Consider the following 17,941-nt stretch of genomic DNA (forward strand, 5'->3'; position numbering starts at 1 on the left):
GTACAACTGCACCGTGATGTGTGTGTAGATGCAAAAAAGTGCCCTTACTGTAATGCATACATCGATGAGCCAAAATATTTAAATCGCCTGGCTAAACTTGTTGAGGTTCCCTCATCACACCAAAACAGCTCTGATCGATCGACGCCTGGACTGCACTGACCTCTGAAGGTGTGCTGTGGTGTCAGGCACCAAGACAACAGCAGCCAATCATTTAAGTTGTGATGTGGGGCCGCCATGGATCTGACTTCTTTTTCCAACACATCCCACAGATACTTGATCAGATTGAGATCTGAGGAATTTGGAGGGCAAGTCAACACCTTCAACTCTTTGTCATGTTCCTCAAACCATTCCTGAACAATATTTGCAGTGTGGCAGGGCACATTATCCTGCGGAAAGAGGCCACTATCATCGGGGAATATGGTTGACATTAGGGGGTGAACGTGGTCTGCAACAATGTTGAGGTACCACCTACCTGAACATTGTTGCAGACCTCGTGTCAAAGTGAATGAATGCAGGACCCAGGGTTTCCCAGCAGATTGCTGCCCAGAGCATCACACAGCCCCTGCCGGCTTGCCTTCTTCCCATAGTGCATTCTGCTGCCATCTCTTCTCCAGGTGAACGACTCACCGTACCGCCCTACCGAAAATTCATCAGACTTGGCCACCTTCTTCCATTGCTCCGTGGTCCAGTTCTGGCACTCATTTAGTCCACTCTTTCAGTGGTGGACAAGGATCAACATGGGCGCTAGAACTAGTCCGATGACACACAGCCCCATTCGCCGTGAACTGTGATGAACTTTGTGTTCTGACACTTTTCTATCATCGCCAGCATTAAGGTTTTCAGTAGTTTGTGCTACAGTAGCCCTTCTGTAGGACTGAAATACACGAGGTAGATTTAGCTTCCCACGATCATCAGCAAGCCTTGAGCGACCATCACCTTGACACCAGTTCATGTATGTTCTCCTTGGACACTTTTGGTAGGTACTAATGACTGCATACCGGGATCACACCACAACAGATGCCGGTTTGGAGATGGTCTGGCCCAGTTGTCGAGTCATCAGAATGTGGCGCCTGTCAAAAGTCGCCCAGACCCTTACGGTTGTCTGTTTCTCCTGCTTCCAACACATATACTTCAAGAATTAACTGTTGACTTTCTGCCTAATTATTTATATCCCACCCATTGAAAGGTGCCTTTATTACGAGATAATCAATATTATTCACTTTACTTGTCAGTGGTTAAAATATTGTGGCTGATCGGTGTCTCAATAATGATAGTTTCCAGTATTCATCAATGGTATAGGTCTGCTTTTATTGGCCCCTTCCCGCGGCTGTTTCCTTTATTTCAGTAAGTTACAGTATTCCTCTCTCTGTCTGCTTCTTTTGCTCCAGTTAATCTCTTCATTTTCGATTAACTCTACTGTAGTGAAAGTCTTATGTAGCGTAATGTATTAGAAGCTCAAAGGTTCAGCCTTGGTGGTAATTAGATTCAAGTGTTTTATTGGCACAGTAAGTTACAAGACTCTTGGGGCTCATAAAACCTCGAGCAAGTCCACTTACCATCAGATAACGCTCAGAAATACCAGGACCTGGATGACCGGGAATCTTAACATTTTGTAAAAGTTCAAAAATAATATATGGCAGTATGGAGAGCTGACTTTAGGGAAAATCTAGTTTTCCTCTGCCAGCAGCTACCTGCTCTCATCACTGTAATTTGTTTTTACACGGTACTATATGCTTGAAGGATCAGTACACAACCGAATTGTTGTCATTAAATGGGTCATCTGCTGATGAGAACGTTAGACACTGGTCATCCTTTTCAATGACTCCACATCTTACCTACAACCCACTACACACACACACACACACACACACACACACACACACACACACACACACACACACACACACACACACACACACACACACACACACACACACACACACACTTGTTTTATTAGCCCTGCGGGGAAACGTTAGCATAATGCATTCTCAAGCCCCTTACCCTGACCTTAACCATCACAATTCAATACCTAACATTAACCCTTACGTTAACCTAAACCTAACTCTATCCCTTAAATCAAGTCTCAACCCCCAAAAGGCAGACTCTGCCCATGGGGACCTCAAGTTTTGTCCCTACAGTGACACATGGCGCCACGGGTTAGTGGGCATTCAGGTTGCAGTCCCCACTGGGATATAAAACGAGCACACACACTGCTACTTACTTTAGCTTTTGCTCTATAGTATGTTCACTTTGCACAAGACACTTAATGCCTGGGAATTTTTTCATTGTGGTTACAAGAACATGAGAACACACTGCCCATTTTGGCATGATTCAATAAGAACAGTGTAAAAGTCAATGTAATACATGTGTAGCTCATACTTACACTCAGGAAGTTAGTCTAATGTTTTTTTTTTTTTATTGCACTTGTCTGCTATTGTCGGCCTTATCTATATATCAATCACCTAATAACAATTAACTCTCTAATCTAGAATCTTTGAACTCATCCATACAACACATACAGTATGTATGCAACCATACGTGGTAATAAACATCTGCCTGCCTCTGTGCACGATGAGTTGTCATTGGACTCTGTCCCTATTGAAACCGTTCGTATAACCTGGAAATTGAGATTAGATGAGAAAGTCCAGTTTCCATTGCACCTTGAGCGTCATTCGCACTTAGATTATAAATTTAAGAAATGTGACCAGCCTTCAATCATACAAGATTCAAAAAAGAAAAGGATAAACCCACCACTGAAGACGGTCATAAAATACGATCACTGTTGAACTGGCCAACAGGTCTTTGTTAATGTAATGCTGAAAACTCTAATAATATATGTAAATATATTTATAATTTATATAAGCAGGAACTTTACACCAATTAACCTTCAATAACTGTTTTTGATCTCGTTTCGTGGCTGTCTAAATAATGATAAAACATAACTCTCTTTATTTATACATTAGTCTCTGTTTTAAGTTAAAAAAATTTATGAAGGAACTTTAAAATCTAAATTTATAATTATCCAAAACACAACAAAGGCGTCCAAAAGGCCTAAACCACTGCAGGAAGACAACAAAGATAGTTTAGACCAAGACTATATATTCAGTTTTAAAATGTTTTTTTTAATTTTTTGAACAAGCCAAAAATACAAAAGATATACCACAGTGTTTGGACTAATATATATTTACCTGTATGTTACATTTACTTTCAACATAACAAGTGGGAGTTTTAGTCAGTAAAATTAGATATAGCTTCTTCTTTAGGAAATGTGACATTCCTGTTCATATTTGACTCAACAAAAGATACATTTAACAAAAAGCACAAGAAGAACATCTTTGTGCAAAGTTAGATAATACAACAAAAAACAACATGCGCATATTATATTCTGTTAGTTATTACTTTTGTCACCAGACACTTATCATTGCACATCACCACTTCTGAGTTAACAGTCCAGCATCCCTTCTCATCTATTACTGTTACTATGACGTAACTTTAATGTTTCTGTCAAATGTTGTGCATGGTGTTTCATCTCTGTCAAAATGCATCATAAAAGACAAACGTCAGCATTGATGAAAAAATAAATGTCTTTTTTCACCTCATCATTGAAATAACATTCATTACTTACTTTTTTCAGATAAAGCGATATTTTTGACCACTTGCACTAGATATTCTCAGCTACATCAGATGTAGTCCATCACAACAACCTTATTAGATCCTCAATATAATAAAAACACGGTTAGAAAGGTGTTAATTGAAATCTCCAGGCTGTTAGTGGTGGCTTTACTGTAGTGGATTGCATTACATGGTAGGATGTTCCTATTATTTATTTTTATTCATCACAGGGAGGCCACTGTTAAACTCTGTGTTTGCTTTATTTGACACACGGTCAAATAAACAAATCAGTTGGGGTTTTAGAGTTTAAGGCACTGCCATGGTGCATCACATTTTAATCCCTTTTCAAGAATAAGCTTCCCATCTTCCATTAGTGGGAGGTCAGTCTACATAAACTTTTCAATGAGTGACGACCCACTGTAACGTCACCCATTGATTTGTAAACTGCCGTTTTGTAGCCCGGCACTTTGGCCGTCGCCATTTTGGGTTTTTTTTGGAGCCAGAAGTGATCATATTGATTACATGAGATGAGAAGGTGGAGCTGGGGAGGAACACAGGGTGGATCTGACTGAGAATAAGAGGAGCCTTCACCCACCCATCTATAGCGGAAACCTGACTTCACCCCAGGCAGTCAATCAAACCAGGGACGCCCCCAAACATGACTTTTTTTTAGGCATAATATCTATTTAATAATGACATTATTTTCAGAAAAACCACCAGAACACTGATCAGAAGGAGTGAATGTAGCTAACCGCACTACAATTAATTTTGGCAAAAATATATTGACTTTTGTATTTCATGAGAGAAGTTGATGCTTTTTGAATAAGAGTCCATTGGAGTTAGAAGGTTTTTTGTAGCGAGCCCCTAGTGGTCCACAGTGTTATTGCACTTTAAGGCACTTCCTCATTGGTTTCATTTTTCACACCTGGAGACTACGTCCATTTTTATATACAGTCTTTGCTTTTCATTCCGTCCCAGTGGTCTCATTGTGGTCATTTATGAATAACGTCCATAAACTCCAGGTCATATTACTGTAAATGTCATCCAGAGATTTTACATCTGCACTGGTTAATCTCAGAAGTAAGATGAACCCACTGAGCTGGCAGATGTCTTGATAGTCCATGTATTAAAAGTTGATTCTATTTTCATAAAGTGACAACAACAACAAAATACCCCACCCCGTCAGAAGGCCGACATTCTGCAGCAGAAACATCAGCCAGGGTCTCTTGTTGCTGATATGGACCATAGTGGGGAGCTAGAAGGACAACGAGGAAATATGCAGTTAAACATGCATGTCTTGTCAGTTTATATTATTCAGAAAGATTGGTCCGGTCTAGATCTGTGAACAGTTACACCTACCATATCAGCCAGTCCCACATACAGAAAGAGTCCTGCACTGATGGCAGCAATCCACTGTTTGGCTGCGAGGTCAGTGGCTACAGACAGACCGATATACAGCCCGATGAACGAGGTCATGGCACTGCCAACGTTCAAAAGCAGCGCCCTGCGGAGAGACACACCACTGTGGAGCAGAATGGCAAAATCACCTGCAGAGGAATAAGAGCAACAGGATTATGTTATTGAATAATGAAAACTGATCACATCAGACCTCGTCGCTGGGTGTGTTGGTGTGATATTTACCGAGTTCATGTGGTAGCTCATGGCAGAGTACAGCCAGTGATGTGGCTATACCAGACTTCCATGACAGGGAGAAAGCTGCACCTATTGCTAATCCGTCTGCAAAGTTGTGGATCCCGTCACCAATAGTTATCATATAAGGCAGCAGACGCTGTTCTGTTGACGCAGACAGAGGCAGACCCTGAGTTATAGTTTGTGTTGGAGTAGCCTCAATAATTATTACAATTATCGTGATAAGATGACATCATGCTTGTTATTGTGTTGGAAGTAACTTCACTCGCCTCTGTTGCGCTCTTTTGGCTCTGAGAGTGATTTCTCATTGTCTTCATGGCCAACCTGGAATGAATATATTACATGAAATGAAAATACCTTCAAAACACTCAGTATCAAGTCCAGATGTTGACATTAAGTGAGTTTGTCTTTGGACATATTTACAGCCCATAAACTATTTGCTGAAAGCAGCACTCTAATGTGGTAACATCTCAGCAGGAAAAAGTGGCTGCACCAGTTGACACCTTGTTTGCAGAAATTCAATGGATCCTATGAGGCTGTATTGTGACTCCATAACCTCTTTATTATTTGTACTATACTGGGATGTTGAATTAATGTTCTGTACAGGTGAATTAGAGCCACTTTACACCAACAGAAGCATTGGTGCATTCGGTGTAGTTTATGCGTTAATAGTATTCCCCCTCAAACTTTCAAGAGTTAATGTATTTCTCTTACCAGGTCTGATTTGGATACTGACTGTGACTTGTCTCTTTGTTTCCTTTCCTGCTGATACATCTCTAAAACCCTCCCATGGTCACAGTGGTGAGGTTCAGAATCTTCCTAAAAGCAGAAAAGAGGCAGCAAAACAGTTCATAAACGTAGCCTGAGGATGAGACAAAACAAAAGAACTGGAGAACAGGAAAGTGTGTTGAGCTGGGGTAACATTGTGAAATCTACCGAGATTTAGTGCAGATCATTTCTAAATCAAAATTAATTGTAGGAATTTATCTTTGGAAAATGTACATTACATTTATGTTTACATAATTTATAAGTTACTTTACTTGGCAAGATATAGCTGTAGAACTTTAGGGAATTATCCCATAATTTGAAAGGGAATGTCGGAAAACAACTTTTCAACTTAATTAATTGTATCGAGCCTAAATCAGCATTGTGCTGTGTGTGATGTTATAGCTGTGCTGGTTTGGCAGTTTTTCTTACCCCATGGTGATGTTGATGATGGTGATGATTATCTTTATATGTGACCAGACCGAAGATAGTTTCCATCAGGTAAAAGTAGTAGATTCCGGCCAGCACTACCAACATCTTGTATATGTAGTCTGGAGTTTCTTCCTGGTGATCGGCACTTGAATGTCCGTCGTCTGAGTGAACATGTAAACCCAGAAACTAGACAAAAACAGCAAGAAGACAAAATGAACATATAATATACAAGAATCATCCCGACTGTTACTGTCATTATAAATCCAATAAGTGCCCTGGTGACTACCATGAAGCGACTGGATACCGGACTTATGATTTATAAAGTCAGAATATGGGGCTTGTAATATGAGTATTTGTGTAAGCATCTGGTAACCATGTCAGCCATTACAATTTTACAAAGTTCCATCTGTTGCAGGTTTTAAAGTGATGACATCACTCACCATGGGCAGCAGGTGCAGTAAGGCATCTCCAGTCAGTGAACCTACAGCCAGGCTGATGCAAAACTGGATGCACATCTGGAAAACGTTGGTACACGAGGTACACAGCAGCACCACAATGCCGAACATGGACGTCAGTGTTATCACCACATTGGCGATGGTTGCATAGATGTATCCTACATGACGAAGAGAGACAGAAAAAGGGATGGGGTTCAGTATAAAATGCAAAAAAACACCTGCACATCCAGGTGTCGTGAAAACTGTACAGTATGTGCATTTTTTTTTTTTTTTTTTTTTTAACACACCCTCCCTTCAAGTTGTAATTGCAAAATCACTGCAAAGAAGTGCTTGGTTGAAGCCTGATTAAGAGAACAGAGAGTTCCACCTCATGAAGAACAAATCTGTGAATCTAACTTATTTCCCAAGTTCCCTCTTGTGATTACAACTTACAACAGCAACATGTATTTTCTACTCGATTTCCCATTGCAGGTGGAAGCACTTTCCTTGTCAGTCTTTTAAGGCATGCCTGGTTCTCTGGATATTTATTACTCCACTCAATAACACACTTACTCTCCATCTTAGAGAGCCCATCTGGTTTCATTGCTCCTGGGGTGTCCACGCAGGCTCCACTCAGGATCTGCTGGACAAGTGCAGGGCTGAGCTGAGCCATGTCAGACCGACCCATACCAGAGGGGGTAGAGCTGTTGTTTGGCAGACCGTGGATCAGGACCAGCTCTTCGGCTGAGAAACAGCGCTGGGACAGGAGAAAACAAAACACTGGCTGTAACTTGGTGACGATCTGTGAGGTACTGTAGTAAACTCTGCCTTTTCCTGATAATCACAGCCACTGTGGACTCTACCCAGCATTTGTCACTTTCTTTGTGCTATGAGGAAGATCTGTACCATATACAAGTAATACATTATATCAATGGACGCATATTTTATCACCTAATTTTAAAAGTGATTTAAATTCAAAGTTTTGTCAGTATTTAAAAAAAGGAAGTGCGCCGTCAAATCGATCATTTGGTATGTACCTGTTCCAAGGTGCTGTTGCTCTCGTGCCTCTCATGATGTTCATGGCTGCTCCTCTTCCTCCGTCTATGACCGCTGTGATCATGATCGGCGTGCTCATCATGATCGGCGTGCTCATCATGTCCGTGGCCTTCATCCAGGTGTGGTCCGAGGTTCAGGCTCCTCATAAGAGCCTCTAAATCTACGGGACACAAATACAAAACAGCTCTAGGATTCAAATCGTCTTGCAGTAGCAAGATTTGAAAGAAGGTATCCAAGGGATGTGCGGATGAACACAACATGAAACCCTAAATATTTTAGCTTACAGGATCTGGGTTTTGAGTGGAGAGTGTCTCTGTGGCTTTATCCACATATAAATCTATATCCATCTATTTGTGTGTGTTTGTGTAGGACATTTACCCTCAATGGTGAAGTTCTCTGACCCGAGACGGCTCATGATGAAGTCCAGGAAGAAGCTCTCATCCGGCAGCGAGTGACCAACGAGGCAATGACCTTGCAGGGTGTGATACAGGACAAGCCCCAATACAGCACCCACTTCCTGTTTCTGATCTCCCGTTGACCTGTTGACCTCTGCCATGATGTCACTGGCTGTTACACAGTTCTGGTTACCATGGAGATAAGGAAGACAAGAAAAGAGAACGCTTCTTTTACTAAGGAGCATTTTCGGTTTGAGGGAAACGTGACAGAGCAGGATTACAAGGTTAGTGAGTACATGTACCCTGCAGTATATCCTGACAATAATTATTTTGACTTAAATCTCTGAAATGGAATAATAGGTTTGGGATTTTGACTCATTTGTGACTCATTAACAGTCTGGAGAGATACCTAACAGCCTTCTTTATTAGTTATCTGGTTAACTTAACTCTTGAATCATGTGCATTGTCGTTATTGATTCCTCATTGTTTTGTCATCATATTAACTTTGCTCAAGTTAGTTTTTTTTAGGAACAGTATTGTCCACCTTGTGAAAAACTGTCTACCCCACACTGTTTTGTGTAGGTGGTTAGGTTTAGGGACTAAAACTACTTGGATAGGTTTAGAAAAAGATCATGGTTTGGCTTAAACTAACTACGTTTGTTATGTAAGCTACGTTCTGCTCTTTATACTCTGTCATCTGACCTCCCCCATTGCACGCATCATAATTACAACGCCCACTTGAGGCTGCAATAAACACAAATAGGTCATTTTAAAAATCTTCAATGATCAACAATGTTGATTACAGTATAATGGCGGGCTCTGCTGCAGGTATCGCCCAAGTATGACAACATATGTTGCAATCAATAGTGATCGCATAAAGTACAATTCACAAGTAAATTAGAACAAAGGATGGGCAAGATTTAGAAAATATGTTATTACATGAAAAATTATGTTAGAAACAATGACAGATCACAAACTGGTTACTAAAATATTTAATTATCACGCATAAAGCACAGTTCCAAAATACAGTTCTCTGTCTTTTTACTTGTGACCCTTTGAAGCCAAACACTATGCCTCCTGGCATTCACTCATCACTGATAGCAAGTTTCCTAGTGTGTTTCAATGAGAAAAAAAAAAAAAATCAGCAAGTTTTTGTGTATTGGTAATGTTTTGTTTTGTTCTTTGATGTTTTGTTAATTATCTTGTTACCGCTCCAATTTGTCCTGAATATGACAGAAACCAAGCAACAGATTTGACCACGGATAAACATGGTTTGATGTACCAACAAATCAAGGTTCAGTATTGTCTTATTCTTACCTCACTGTCTGACGGCTTATAGTGGTGGTGAAGTTCTTCAAGCACAACTTCTAATCCATGGAGGTGTATGTGCTCATCATCTTGGTCCCGGTGCGTCTCGTTCTCGTGTTCATCGTGGTCATGATGTGTGATTTTGTGCAAGAAGTGTTCGGTCTCCTCTCCCCACCTCTCCTGCCTTATCGCGGTGCAGACCAGGTCAGGAGAAGTAAGGTATAGGATGCTGCCGGCAGCAAGAGCCATGAACTGAGACAAGCTGACAGTTACATTTTCGCTGCCTTTTCCAGTCTCTTCCTCCCCGTGGACAGAGGGATTGTTGATGAGCTGGTGAATGCCATCTGAAAGATCACACTATGCAGCCATACAATAAAGCATTACAAGGGAGAGAAAAACATAAGGACAATGTCATTTACAGGGAACATCAGCAGTTTATAAAACGACACACAGAAACAACAGTGGCTCCAGCACACAGGTCCTGAATGTTATAAATCAAAGTTCATTCATTTCTGTGTTTCGTGTTGTTCAAATCAATGATGCACAGTTGGCATTCAAAATTACATTGACAGAATGAACGGCAGCCTGTAATCTAATGATCTTGTAAAAATCAGCTCTTATATGACCTTTTATTAGGGAAAATGTTTTCAGATAACAAGCAGCGCTGAAAGAAGGTGACATTATAAATGGAGCCAAGCACCATAAAGTACTGACCTCCATCTATCCTGACTCGCAAACTCTGACAGGGAGGAAAAAGGAGAATAAAAGGGTCATAAAAATCTACAAGGATAGTTTTATTAAGTTTTGCTCCATCCAAATAACAACATATACATATTTTTTTCTATTTTATTTGGCCATATTACTAGTTTTAGTTTCATTTTCCGGACTTTCAGACACCTGTCTCTGATATGCCTGCCTCCCCCTCAGATATAACACAGATAAATAAGAATTTGGTTTGTGAATAAATAATTTAAAAAAAATCGAGTTACTCTGTTACTCAGCACTTATAATTAAAGAAATAGTCCCATGGTTAAATGGAATTTAATAATGTTTTGTGCACTACAAATTAAATTTCAGTCACCTCTGTTGTGTTGAATTGATGGTTTAGGAAGACTCGTATTTCAAAATATGAGAACATAAAACTAAAATAATGTCTAGATAACAGTAGGCGAGGTAAGAAAGTAAAAAACTTTTCCTTTGTAATTTTGGCGAACTGACCCTTAATCCTGTCAAAACAAGAAGCAAAATGCTGACACACCATAATTCTAATTTACAAGGTCAAACTATAAGGACTCCATGACATCTATCATGACATTAATGTCGCTCAAATAAGGCTTATTATGTTATTTAACTCCTTTCATGCCGTTGTCACCACTAAACCTTTGATATCAACACTTTATTTGGCAATGTTAGGTGTAACCCAATCAATAAAATGTGCAATAAAACAATCTCATCTTGTGACTTTTGTCTATCATTCACTGGCAGCCACTACAGCTGTTTGACGGTAGATATTAATCAATTATTAATATCTGTGCATTCATGCACTTTACAGCGGACATGTAGGAACTAATAAGGACTTTGCTGTCCTGCACTGATAAAGTGGTTTTGTCTAAGTTGACTGTAAATACTTTAACAGAGTTTATAAAATAAGCATGGATTAGTGCTGCCTCAGTGACTAAACACGATTGTTTCAGTCATTAAAAAAAAGACTGGTTCTGGTGTTCAATTTAGACTTGATGATCTTGCTTTGCATTTCCTATGACTGCTTACATTAGAAAAAAGCCTATTCGATGTTTTTATAAGGTTTCAGAAGGTGTTTTGTCCAAGATTTGCTCTGATAAAGTGATCAAAATCTTTACTTCATTATTAAATTGTTGCATTGGAACAGTGTATGCATGGCCAGGCCGCATGCATAGACGTATTACAATCAGAACATGTAAATATTATTAATTGATTAAATAGTACTCGACAGAAAACATCTTTAGTTGTATGTGCAATATCAGGAAAGGGTCTGAACTTACTGTGAAGCCAACATTAAAAAAAAACAACACGAACAGTTGTTTTATTTGGTTCCTTAATGTGCATCATTACATGTTCATCATCAGGGTGAGTTGTTATTTTCTTGATTTTTCTTGGTATATTCAACAGGATATTTCAAATGACTTTGAATAAATAAGCCTGTTACATTTAAAAGCAGCTAAAGGATTCCCACAGATGAATCCAGTTTATCAGCTGAGTCATTAACAGATTGGTTAATAGCTTTTGGACCTCGCCCTTTTTCTACCGCACCTGCAGTTTAGGCACCCGGCTCTCTAACCTGGCCGCGCAGTTACCCAATAAAACTTACCTTTTCACACGACACTTCGCCACACTGCACACGTTTCTTCAGTGTATTAAAGAGGGAGCGAAGGGACTCCCCCGTCAGATGAGTCTGTCCCGGAGACACGACACCGACCACAGCCCCGTAAGCTTCCTCCACAGCGGGAGAACCCGATACAGAACCGAACAAACCCAAAACGGAATACAGACAAATAAGAAGCATCGCGGAGGAAAACATCTTAAAAAGTTTCTTTAAGAAAAAAAAATCGGCGTAAACTGAGAGGTGATCATTTAAAATGGAAAAGAAATAGGCAGATAGAGCCCAAGTCAGTCCCAAGGTATTTCTACAAACACATTGAGCTTTATAGGGCTCAACTCACGACTATTATCAGTTTGCAGTCACGCTAGAACTGGATCTGGATGGTGATTGGCTGAGACGAGGCTCGTGCGTCCTATACCTGTTTCATATAAAGCATAGTTACCTGCTCAGCGCGGAGAAGTTCAGCACACCTTCGCTCCACAGGCTTCCCCCCCCCCCCCCCCCAGAAAACAAACAGAGATCATTAGTCTTTCCACCTTTTCATAAATCCAACAATGTTACTAAAATCAAAATCTTGCACACAAGGCTGCTGATATATCAATGAGCATTGTAACAGGCATCTGCAGTACATAAATCTAATAATAAGAAGTTTGTTGGCTAAGAAACCAAGGGTTTACCAAAAGCTTGTCTCATTACAAATGCATCACCGAATGACCAGATTTGCCCACATACCAAAGGTATATATATATATATATATATATATATATATATATATAAAATTATTCCTTAGGGGATTAAGCTATATATGTAAAACAGAGTTATTTCATATTAGTAATTATCCTGTTCTAACGTGACCATATCCTCTCCATAAAGAAAAGTGTTGTCTAAGTGTTGGTTGCCGCTTGGTTTTCATGTAGGCTATAAGAACTTGCTTTGTGTTGTTGCTCTTGCTGGTTGTCGACTCTCTATTTTTGAAACCAAGTCAGCCCATTTTGATAGAGGTTTAGCCTTTTAGCTAGACAATCTTGAGTTTATGTTGGCAAACGTTGCTACATAACACACACAAGTTTTGTAAATTGAGTTTAATTGACTAGCTCCTCTTTGTCCTTCAGCATCCCAAGTATTCTGACTTGACAGCTCCCTTATATTGAAATTACGATTTTGTGTCATTACCACTTGTGGCCACAGAGGCCGCTGTTGCTGCTGCTAAGCAGAAGTTGCATAATGCTGCTTTGATTAATAATTCGGTGAGTAAAAACAAAACATAAAGAAAGAAAAAGAATAAAAAGAAGTTACTCTACTTTAAAAAACAGTTTCCATTTTGTTTTCTTCACATCCTACTTATACTATTTGAACAGTGAAATATAAGTGAAAGATTGAAATCACATTAAAAAAAAAAAAAAAGAATAATGACAGTATAAAAAAGTTTCAGTTACCGGGAGCTGCAGGAGATAATATATATGTTTGTACCTTGTCTGATGCATTTATCACAGTACATTCATTCTGCACCATGACAACGAGCCCAGACATACAGCCAAACATTGCTTAATCAGACGTTTTTCCTTTTACTGGCTATTTTTCAAAGAAGTTCACTGACTGAAAGATAAAAAAATTAAAACTGAAGGAGAGAGGTTAAAGAGTTTGTAAGTTATTGATTTTTAAAAGGACTGGTAAAAGTTTATCACTAGTGCAAAGATGAATCCTTTTCACATGAAAGACACGTTTTAGACACACATTTTCCCAAATGCAGTAAGTTTGTTAAGTGAAACTCCTGGTTTCTACAGTTGAACATCTTTTAACTTAGATTCTACTTGACTTCATATTTTGTGTGTGTATACTTTACAATACTCGTCATCATCAGTGAAGAGCTTGACAATCTGTTCAGGGCTGAGAAAAAACACAAAAACAGGCTCACTGAACAGGACACCAAGCACAAGGAAGTGACACTCGATCAGTTTATGAATTATCCTTCCTCTTTCCTCATATCATAGTGTAAGATGGATCTTAATTATCCTGAAGACAAAATAAATGCAACACAATACAAATACTGTTCTTTTTTTTGTTCCTTTTTTGGTTTTGTTTACTTGTAAGAACAATGTGTGCCTTCATGGGCTTCATTTAAAAAAAAAAAAAAAAATGTAGGCATATCAATGACTTCAGATACTGATGGAAAAATAATGAACTCATCAGGCTTGTCAAATATTTGTCTATCTGTTGCACATGTTTCTATTGTCTCAGAAAGGATGTCCTCATCTATCTGTTACACAACATGTTTCTATTGTCTCAGTTACAACGTCTCTGTATCTTTATCTTGTGACCTACGACCTCACTCAGTACTATCTACAAAACCACATATATAGAGGGAGTGGGAGTGACTGTCAACTGTTTGTCACATTGTATAAAAGCTGAACTACAGAGGAGTGACGTTAAGCAATGCTGGACATCCTTCTTTGAGTATACATGTATTTGCTCCTTCTTGCAAGATTAAATGTTTGATTTTGAATATAGCCTCTTAATAATTTTTCTAACATAATTTGGTCCTTCGAGCCGGATCCCAACATCCTCTCCTCTCTCCGGATGCAGCCTGAAACCGTACACGTGGGAGTCTGGGACTCCTGATGAAAGTCAGATAGGCCAGGACTATTTGGAGGGAGGATGGGTGACGGGATCCTCGAGAAAGGCTGATTCACCATCAAATGTCAGATACCCGACGGGTAAGAATTTTCTTTTTCTAAAGAGTAAGGTCAGGGACTTGTACTAAAGAGTAAGGTCAGGGACCTGTACTAAAGAGTAAGGTCAGGGACCTATACTAAAGAGTAAGGTCAGGGACCTGTACTAAAGAGTAAGGTCAGGGACCTGTACTAAAGAGTCTGAGGAGACCATATAAACTAAAGAGTCTGAGTAGACTAGGTAAACTAAAAGTCACGCGCGCAAAAAAATAGGTCAGGGACCTACAGGTAACTAGGTTGGGGACTTAGGAGATAGGTCTGGGACCTACAGATAACTACTTAGGAAAACTTACGGAAGATACAAAAAAATAAATAAAACAAAAATAATATACGAACAAAATAGGTATAGTAAAACCAAACCCTACTGTATCCCGCCAAAGCGTTGCAAATACGAGCTCACACGTAGGTCCTGTAGTCCGACGATTGAAAATAACCAAATTTACAGATGTGGTGTCACTAGAGACGGGATATGGTGATACCAATATGTGGCTACAGTGGATGCAGTACTCAGCTCAGATGCTGGGCAAAGCCGACTGCATTGTACGCTCCGAGGCACGCCCACACTTAGGTCCTATACACGAGATGCTGTTAAGGGCCTCAGCGAACAGCTCGATGCCACTAGTCTTATGGCGTGGCAGAACCGCATGGTATTGGACATGCTGCTGCTGTCAAGGGGGGTATATTCAAAATGTTTGGCTCAGCTTGTTGTACGTTTATTCCTAACAATACAGCACCAGATGGATCTGTCACCAAGGCTCTGAGGAACTTGCTGAAAATGCTGGGATTGATGATCCTTTTTCCAGGATGATACAAAACCACATAAACAGAGGGAGTGGGAGTGACTGTCAACTGTTTGTCACTGTATAAAAGCTGAACTACAGACTTTCTTTGAGTATACATGTATTTGCTCCTTCTTGAAAGAATAAATGTCTGACATGTTTGATTTTGAATCCAACCTCTGAGTAATTTTTCTAACATTTTTGAGTATGCTGTTCCTGTATCATCTCTGATAAACCAAGACATGTCAGTTTCACTTTGTGCTTACAATCAAGGATACTCTTTCTGAATATTTCTTTTCATTTCATTTTCAAGTTTACAAAAACATAAGGACAGAAAAGGTATCAGAATGAAAGAAAAACAATCAAAAAGTCTGAGTTTAAGACTAAATGCAAAGATAAACGTTCAAGTTCTTGCCCTGCAAGTTCATTCAGAAAACCCTCGGTATATTTCTTCACATACAGTTTCTCAAATGTATTGCTGTTCTAGAGTAACAAGCAGCAAACATAAATTTAATAACTCACTTTCTGCACGAAGATTTTGCAACATCACAATGAGGCCCCTAATCAAAAGATTTCACAGCCCTGTGTGTGCACTTCACCGTAATAACCACTAGGTGGTGGAGCTGCTCTGCACAACATCACAACAAATTATTTGTTGTCTCAGAATATTAAAAAAGAAAAGGCTACACCTATAAATTATAAAAACAAAAATCTAAAATTTTAACATTTATTTGGAATACTATAATAATTTCCACAGTTGAAAAAATAAAATTGGTAGAATATTGTATTTTCTAACTCTTCTTTTAGGTAGAATTTACCTTCTTCACTTTATGTTTATGTAAATTATTTATTTACTGCTGATATATAATGATCAACAGTTGCTGCACTCCCATAATAATAATAGTAATAATAAAAATAATAATTGTATTTGTTTTATTTTAGTGTATGATATAAAATCAGATTTCACAATAATAGCTGCTATAAGTTCAAAGGTGTTAAATATCATTCATTTTAATGGGACATTACATTTTGCTTCTTTTTTGTCATATTATTGAAAAGCTGCACTGTCTGCTGCTGTTAATGTGATAGAATAAAAAATTAAACCATGAATCTATTTAATAAAGTCAGAGTTAATTGCAGGAATAAGTTGTTTTGTTCAGTTTCACAATGATTCAGCTATTTGATCAAAAGGACGAGCAACAGTAGGCTGTTACATTTGTATTTTGTTCTATTTTAACAGTCTCTTCAGACGTGCACTGCTGATTGCTCAGTAGTTGCAGTTTGGACTGAAATCAGTCATGAGGAAAAAGAAAACAGCAAGAAATGCCTCGTGGAATTAATCCATTTTTTATCCCTAATTTTATCCCCAACCCCAAATTTGTCCATGGCGGTTATTACTGCCGAAGTCAAGTCTGAAACGTGAACTGAAATCATGTCAACAGTCGCTCGCTGTCGGCCTCAGAAATCATTGAAGGGAAGCATATTGAGTTGATTGGCTGCACATCACTTCACACACATGAAAAGACAGCAGCGCACACACAAGCTCGCTCACGGCATGGGACTCTGGACATCTGCCCCCCGTATACACACACGCACGCAGGCATGTTGACCCCCGCACTGCTAATCTTTGAGACAAACACACACACTGTCCCATGACCTGCTTTCACACAACACATCGTCATGTCACTCTCTGTTATGGTGTCTGTCAGACAAACCTGTAGATGTTCTCAACACACACATTCATCAAGTCCACCCTAACACACACACACACACACACACACACACACACACACACACACACACACACACACACACACACACACACACACACACACACACACACACACACACACACACACACACACACACACACACACACACACACACACACTGTCTATGTACTGTACATAAACACACATGCAAACACACACATACCATATATACATCTCACTCTATTATTGTGTTCAATTGCTCAAACATTACCTGAATTATTTTTATTTTTGATAACTACTACCTGCTCATTTTTTCTACACAGTAGATAAATAATCACATCAATAAACAAACACTGTACTGTATATCACCTAATTTCATAACTAAAAGTAAACAAGACATAAAAGCTGAAATTTCAAATGTTGATCCAAAAACCTGACTATTCTTATGTTTATGACCTCAAGCATATATATGTTTTACATAGAGTTCTCATTTAGTTAAATCCACAAATATGACCAATTATTGGCAACGATAAATTTGACTCATCTTTTAAGTTTACATATATCTTTTCAAGGTAAAGTATATAAAAAAATAACCCATGTTGATCCCTTCATTTCCAATCATCTCTCTACTGTCAACCCCCCAAAAATGCTCCAAAATATTCAAGCATGAACTTTATAAATTAATTGATGTTAAAAGTAATACATTCTCC

The 17,941-nt window shown here is 39.0% G+C and overlaps 1 protein-coding gene and 1 long non-coding RNA gene across 2 annotated transcripts; one reads left to right on the forward strand and one right to left on the reverse strand.

Annotated features, from left to right (window-relative positions):
- Nucleotides 1-3,124: 3,124 nt before the first annotated feature.
- Nucleotides 3,125-12,209, reverse strand: slc39a4 (solute carrier family 39 member 4). Its single transcript, XM_069694222.1, has 12 exons — nt 12,000-12,209; nt 9,662-10,009; nt 8,328-8,529; nt 7,931-8,109; nt 7,467-7,650; nt 6,900-7,072; nt 6,460-6,645; nt 5,977-6,081; nt 5,532-5,586; nt 5,254-5,406; nt 4,972-5,159; nt 3,125-4,867 (listed from the first exon to the last, which is right to left on the reverse strand). Exons 1-12 carry the CDS (start codon nt 12,207-12,209, stop codon nt 4,739-4,741), a joined length of 2,112 nt encoding a protein of 703 aa, XP_069550323.1. The 3' UTR covers nt 3,125-4,738.
- Nucleotides 12,210-14,437: 2,228 nt separating this feature from the next.
- On the forward strand, nt 14,438-15,690 carry LOC138621781 (uncharacterized). The gene is made up of 2 exons (XR_011310964.1): nt 14,438-14,725; nt 15,472-15,690. It is a non-coding gene; the product is annotated as an uncharacterized lncRNA (long non-coding RNA).
- Nucleotides 15,691-17,941: the final 2,251 nt, after the last annotated feature.

Source organism: Brachyistius frenatus, unplaced genomic scaffold (genome assembly GCF_029030835.1).
Source record: "Brachyistius frenatus isolate BFR_SWC_R1_liver_20210118 unplaced genomic scaffold, ASM2903083v1 Contig_2, whole genome shotgun sequence".
In the NCBI taxonomy this organism is placed as follows: Eukaryota; Metazoa; Chordata; class Actinopteri; family Embiotocidae; genus Brachyistius; species Brachyistius frenatus.

Coding starts and splice junctions, on each gene's coding strand:
- slc39a4 (XM_069694222.1), bottom strand. CDS start 12,209: ATGTTTTCCTCCGCGATGCTTCTTATTTGTCTGTATTCCGTTTTGGGT. Junction 5,587..5,976: donor CAGTATCCAAATCAGACCTG/GTAAGAGAAATA, acceptor TATTCATTCCAG/GTTGGCCATGAAGACAATGA. Junction 5,407..5,531: donor GCCAAAAGAGCGCAACAGAG/GCGAGTGAAGTT, acceptor CTGCGTCAACAG/AACAGCGTCTGCTGCCTTAT.